The 7279-nt window shown below is 38.0% G+C and overlaps 1 protein-coding gene across 1 annotated transcript; it reads right to left on the bottom strand.

The window, feature by feature from the left end:
• Positions 1–3765: 3765 nt before the first annotated feature.
• LOC120118706 lies at positions 3766–6325 on the bottom strand. Its single transcript, XM_039138709.1, has 3 exons — positions 5810–6325; positions 4154–4414; positions 3766–4056 (listed from the first exon to the last, which is right to left on the bottom strand). The coding sequence occupies exons 1-3, from the start codon at positions 6215–6217 to the stop codon at positions 3868–3870; spliced, it is 858 nt and encodes a 285-aa protein (XP_038994640.1). The 5' UTR covers positions 6218–6325; the 3' UTR covers positions 3766–3867.
• Between the last annotated feature and the right edge of the window lie 954 nt (positions 6326–7279).

The raw sequence follows: 7279 nt of genomic DNA, 5'->3' as shown, positions 1-7279 counted from the left end.
ACCCACCTACGCTGCCTCAAGTTTAGCTCTTTCTGGGTAAGCAAGTACTTTAAACTTTTATGGTCGGTGAAGATGTGGCAATTTTCCCCAAACAAATAATGTCTCCAAATCTTGAGCGCAAAAACAATTGATGCAAGCTTTAAATCATAGGTGGGGTAATTCCGCTCGTGATGCTTGAGCTGATGAGATGCATATGCTACCACTTTTCCTTCTTGCATCATCACATATCCAAGGTCGTTTAACGAAGCATTACTATACACATTAAACTCATTTCCCGACTTAGGCTGGTTAAGACTGAGGCTTGGGTCAAAATAGTCTTTAATTGCTCTAAACTACTCCACTGATTATTACCCCACACAAAAAGCACACCTTTCTGAATGTCATTGGGGCTGCTATCATTGATAAACCCTTTACAAAATGATTATAATAGCCCACGAGACCCAAGAAACTATGTACCTCAGTTACACTCTTAAGCGACTCCCACTCAAGTACTGTTTTAACTTTCTGAGGATCAACTCGGATGCCATTTTCTGCCACTACATGTCCAAAAAATTAAACCTCGAACAAAAAAAAACTCACACTTCCCAAACTTGGCAAACAACTGATAGTCTCGAATGGTCTGACAAACTATATGAAGATGTCAGTCATGTTCATCCTCTTATCGCAAGTATACCAAAATATCATCTATGAATACCACCACGAACTAATCCAAATACGGATAAAAACTTGGTTAATGAGATACATGAATGTCGTCAGGCCGTTGGTGAGTCCAAATGGTATTACAAGAAACTTATAGTGACTGTATTTTATCTTGAATATCGTCTTTGCTATATCTGCTTCCTTAACCTTTAACTGGTAATACCCATATCCCAAGTCTATCTTAGAGAAGACACACGCTCCCTTGAACTAGTCAAAGAGGTCATCGATTCTGGGTAAGGGATAACAATTCTTAATGGTCAACTTGTTCAACTGACGGTAATTGATGCACAACCTCATCGACTCATCCTTCTTCTTAACAAAAATAAATAACGCTCACCAAGGAGAGATACTTGGCCAAATGAAACCATTCTCTAACAACTCTTGGATTTGAACCTTTAACTCTTTTCGTTCATTCGGTGCCATTCCATAGGGGGCAATAGATGCCTGAGCGGACCCTGACATTACCTCAATTCCAAACTTTAACTCTCGATCCGGCGATAACCCTTGTAACTTCTCCGGAAAAACATCTAAAAAGTCTATGATGGTTTCAGATATCCTCAATCTATGAAACTGCTACTCTAGTGTCGACTACATAAGCCAAGAAGGCTTTACAACCCTGATGAAGCATCCTTTGATCTTTAAGGGTCAACACAACCCTTGCGCACTTGGGCTTTTCGCCAAACATCACAATTTGAAGGATGAATTGTGATTCAACAGAGGAGAATTTCCAAGAGTTTGTGCTTTGGTCAATTAAATTTGCAACCCGATTGAGACTATTTATACAAGGACTTTCTATCCAAGTTGAAGGATGAGTTGGTAGCCAAAAATCATTCTAGAAAGAGAGAGATGTCCCGGAACCAACTCTCCAACAAACACCCATCGCAAGCACATTCCTTGCGCTCCAAACATTGCGCCAGATATACGATGGGCATAAACCCAATTGTACCTACCAAAAATCTAAATTTGGGTAATATTTGGCCTGAATTAATAAGCTCATTAAAGAACTCATATCATGAACCAACTTTAACCCTTGTTTTGTGAGGAGGACGATATTTAATTTGTTGAAATCGTGAAACCCAAGGCCACCATTTTCTTTTAACTCGCAAAGAGACTTCCACGAACACTAATGGATGCCTTTCTTCTGCGAAGACTTTTGCCACCAGAATCTCGAAATTATCCCTTTTATCTCTGAACATAAACTCTTCGAGAGTAAGAAACAATACATAGAGAACAAATGTATTGCTTGTAGTATCGATTTGATAAAAACTTCTCTACCTCCATGGGATAAGTAGCGAATGCTCCAAGAAGTGATTTGAGCAGTGATTTTCTCTTTGAGCTGAGTGAAGGAACCTTTCTTATTTTGACTTATGATCGTTGGCAACCCCAAATATTTCTCCAGGTTTCACTGAGTTAGTGACCCCAATATACGTCACACATCCGCCCTATTTTCTTCGATCACGTTGGAGCTAAAAAATAAGCCCGATTTATCAAGATTAATAACCTGACTAAAAAACAAACCATATGTGCGGAGAATAACCGAAATAGAGCTGGCATTAGACGCATACTCTTCACCAAATAACAAACAATCATCTTCAAACATTATATGGGTAATCAGTGGAGCATACCGATTAACCCTGACACTTTTCAAACTCCCACGTTCTACTGCTTGCCTAATTATGGAGGATAATCCCTTGTTGCAAAGAAAAAATAAATACGGGCTCAACAAGTTTCATTGCCAAAGGCCACGATTGGTAAAGAACTCGTCCCCAACAACACTGTTAACAATCATAGAATAAGCGACATTATTAACACACCGACGAATCTTTAAAATCCAGTGATTCCACCTAATTACTGCCCATACAAATTCCCACTCAACACGGTCGTAGGCCTTGCTCATATCCAGTTTGAGAGCAAAGAAACCTTTCTTACCAGCACGTCTTTTAAGGAAAGAATACAAAAGTTCATAGGTCGAGATTATGTTGTTTGTGATCTATCGACCCAGCACAAAAACGCTTTGCGCCTCGTCGATACAATAATGCAAAATCCCCTGCATCCGATTCACTAGCATTTTTGGCACAATTGTAAACAAAACGTTGCAGAGACTAATCGGGTGAAAGTGTGTCATTCTTGTAGAAGAGTGAATCTTTGGTAAAAGAACTATATGAGTTTTGTTCACTAACCTCATGTCTGCGTCCCCATTAATCAAATCCAAACAATAATTGGCAACATCACGACCTATAATATGCCAAAATCTCTGGTAGAATACGGCTCCCAACCCATCCTAACCTGAGGGTTTTAGTGGACTCATCTCCTTAACCGCTCTAACCACATCCTCATAAGTGAACTCTGCATAAAGTCTCTCATTCATGTCATTGGAAATGCACCCGGACATATTGTCAAGAACTTCATTAAACTCATCGAGGATGCAGTCAAATATCAAATATATGTACAAGCAAGTGATGGAGCTATGGAAGAGTTTGCAAGGCTGATCATTTCCAGGGCATACCGGGGAGATGCATACGTGAAGTATCCGAGTTGGCACGACTCATTCCTCCTCTTTAGGGCATTTGAACCCATAGTACTTGACTAGAATTTCCAACTTCTGCTCTCAATTCATGGTACAAGAAGAACATTGATGGTGGGTATGGGGAAACCGATATCTGAAGGCAGCAGGAGGTATATGCTGGAGAGCAGTTCTCTTCGGAAGCTTCCTGCCGATCCATCAATCCAGTAAAAGATGCAGCGACGACATCCACGATTGACATGTCTTTAGTTGAGCCTTCTTGTCCTTTTCTGTTTTAGTTTGTAGGTACTAGGAACTCTTCAATTGTTCCATTTGAATAATATCAGAATTTAAGAGCAATTTGTGTTTAGTTCAACATAGGATCATATTTGTCGTTATGGAATAATGTATTTATCGATATTCATCATCGTAATCGATATTATGATTTATATTTTTGACTCCTTCAAAAGAAGCCTTCATTTTATGAAGTGTCGTCTGTCAAATAATAATATGATATTTCGTTGCACGTATTAAGCAGGGACTATCAAATAATCAATTACAGATAAATATACATACATCTAGAGGATTCAAGTGTTCTAACATGTAAAAAGTATCTGAGAAAAAAGAAAGACAACTTTGTACCTCATGCGAATGAAATGGTGAATCTAATTAAAGGCATTTGTAGCAGCATATAAGAAGTCCAAAAAGCCTGTTCCCTTTAAAAGGCCTTTACCAGTCAAGAGCTCAAAATCCAGCAACAGCAGGAAACCGATGATAGCTGCCTTCCCATTTATGATTTCGTTCTTTCCCGTGAAACCAAACCCCTCCGAGTTCTCATCGATTACCATTCTCACCTAAAGAACGGCGTATGCAAGGATTATCAGACAAGTCAGATTACGCGCTTCTAAGAGTCTGAATTTATTATGCTTTGTAATGACAACAATGTGTTACCTCGTCCACATTAACATCGGAAGCAGTTATACCCGGTTGAGCTTTTCCACTAAAGACAATCTCTGCTGCTGCATCGGAGTTTACACTGCCTTGCATGCTGATATAAACATTTTCGTCGTCGGTCTTTACAGGGTAAACATAAAGTTTCCTCAAAGCAGGTGTAAGGGCTCGCAGCACTGGGTTTTTTGGATACCATTCCTTGATGGCTCCAGTCCGAAGATCAAATGTGCTATCAGTTGTCGGACAAACTATACAACCATCCTGTAAAAGAGAAAAAAAGGTACAATCAGAAATTTGCCATTCATCATTCTAAGAGTCCTTAGCATTAGCAGGTAAAATACCAAACAGAAAAACCAAATTGAGAGAAGACATGCAAAAGGATATGAGAATGGAAAAAAGGTTATAGATTTCTATTTGTTCTTAGAATGAGTACAAACAAAAAGGCTCAACTTCCTTATCATTGTATAACTTCTCATGTTGTCCAAATCAAATGTCACCAATTTGAAAATGTAGCGAACTACATACAAAAGTGACGTATTTTTCCTCCCGCGTCACAGCCTTAGCAAGAAAAAGAGATGGATCTACGCTTCCTATAGACAACTTTATAGTTTCATTATCAATGAATCAGTGATTTCCAAAGTAAATGCACTTTGGATTGGCCACCATCCCAATAATCTTCATCCCAACACCGGAAAAGGGTACGCTTTCAAAAACAAAGATTTGTCGAGTTTGTCATAAACTTCCTTCAACCACAAGGATTTGGACGACAGACAAGCCGTGAGTGCACTGCATACCAGACGACAGCATAAAATTGATGGCACACAATTCACTAAAAGACCTTTTTTCACCAACTGTAAACATAGAAGTTCTGAGTTATTTTATAACGACACTGAATTAAGTTCAGATGGCGGATATCGGTCCATCATCTTGATATCTGGCTTGGGAGTGACCATTTTGAAGTTGCTTAATTTGTAAGAATATTAAGACTCTGGCACGGTGGCCGGAGGCTGCCGAACGGCGGCTGTCACAGGTAAAAGGGGAACCAGTAAGTATTGTCTGTGAAGAGAACTAATAAGAGAGTTTTTACTGAATCTGAGAGAGAGGATTACAAAAGCTTGGCCATAGCCCAATACTTCGGTATGCTTATATGGCCCTTAACAATATACTAATAAAGTAACTAAATTCCAACTAATTAACAGAAAATTAGATTCGACTACATTCAATATTCTGACATAATTTACCTTCCCCGTCCGAACTCGTAGGCAATTACTAACAGTCTACATGGAGAATGGAGACCACTAACTTTTTCCGGTATAAACTGAGCTCGAGCTTCTTTCTATCAGCATCCAATCGAATTCAGAGTTTCAACTAATAGTTCCAGCGTTTGCATATCTAAACTGGAAGACTATCCATTCCACTGCTAAAAAGTGGGGGGGATGATATTTTCTATAGGCTTAACTTCTGTAATATTCTCTCTCTTAAGCCTTAACTATCTGCTTAAAACCAGTTAAAATCTGGTGTTTAAATCCCGTTAACATCAACCCAATGTTTCTTTACACTTGAATTCTGCATGACTTAACCCCAAACCTGGATTTTGACAATTTAGGAAGTATTTAAATCTTCAAGATTACACAAGTAAAGAGGCGAAAAAGGAACCTGGGTAAGCTTGGCATTGAGCAAACCCTCAGTGTAAGCGCCTTCAGCGGGCGAACGATTCTCAATTGCGAAAACCTCATCCTTATACCAAAGCAACAGGATGTTCTCCCCGTCTTGTATGATCACACGCCGCTCTCCCTTGGGAAGCACCGCCAGCGGGACCACTGGCACCCAGTTCTCACCACCAGAACCGCCGTCCGAAGCCGCTGATTGTTCACTCACGGAAGGCATTTCCGTGGCTTTGCAAGTGATTCTACTTCTGCTGCATTGTTTAATGGAAAAGCTGTAGGTAGTGGAAAGAGGAGCGTTGGGAGGGAGGATAATGGGAGGAGGCGATGGGGAATTCCGGCGGCGGCGGAGGATGGAAGTGGAAGTGAAATTGTAATGGTGGTGGAAAGCGTTGGCCATCGGAAGAGGAGAGAATTAGGAGGAGGCGAGAGACTGAAGAAGGAAAAGGCAAGGGATTGCATTGCATGGCCACAGAAAAATGAGTGGATAAACTAAACTATGCTTTGTGTATGTCTTTATGTCCACATTCTTTTTTTTAATAAATATTACTACTACATAAAAAACATATATAATTATTATTTTTCATCTTTATAGACTTTATTTATTCTGGATATTGTCTTACTTATAATTTAAATAAACAAAATATTAATATAAAAATAATTTAATAAATCAATACATTAATAATGTAATAGTATTATTTTGTATATTTTATATTTAGATTTTTTTTATAAACATCGATATTTAATTAATTAATTTGAATTAAACATTGTAGAGTTAAGAATGACTCTTCTAAAGTTAATTTACTCCATTTATAAATGTTTAAACTCCCAATCTTACCTAAGTGATCTTACCAATTATGATTAAATTAATATATTTTGTCAAAATACTACAAACTCCATTAAATTAATATATTACCGTTTCTCTCCCTGTCTTCGGTGGTTAAGTGATTCTTCAGTTTTCTTAGACAAGGTTCGAGGGCCGGTATACAAAGAAATTAAAAATATTACAAACTCGATTGATACATGTAATATTTATTGATGTGTATGTATGATATAATTTAAAGTAACAAACTATGAGTTAGATTAAGTTTTACACAAGCGAGATTCTTTATTATCCAAATTCATCTTATTTCGATAATATTAAATTTAAATATTGTATAATTTTAATATTATTGGAAGACAAACTCAACATTCATGGAATTGTATAAAAAGCTTAATTATTAAGGTAGTCCCACAAAAAATTATAAAATTGCAGTAATGATGAAGTTACAATATGCTTAATTATTAAGCAAAGTGCATGGCGGTAAAGATACCATCACGTGAAAGATGGTGAGGCGGTATGAGAAGATGAGATGCAATGAAGGCAGTAGTTTGGAAAACATGTGGCAACACCAAATGTTGAGTTACCAACAAGCAATTCTTATCAAATAAGAATGGACTTTGAAAAGTCAAATGCATGGAA

The sequence above is a fragment of the Hibiscus syriacus genome, unplaced genomic scaffold (assembly GCF_006381635.1).
Source record: "Hibiscus syriacus cultivar Baekdansim isolate YM2019G1 unplaced genomic scaffold, ASM638163v2 tig00110328_pilon, whole genome shotgun sequence".
NCBI lineage: Eukaryota > Viridiplantae > Streptophyta > Magnoliopsida > Malvales > Malvaceae > Hibiscus > Hibiscus syriacus.
The sequence above is the reverse complement of the archived record's forward strand: the minus strand, read 5'-3'. Positions and strand labels throughout refer to the sequence as shown.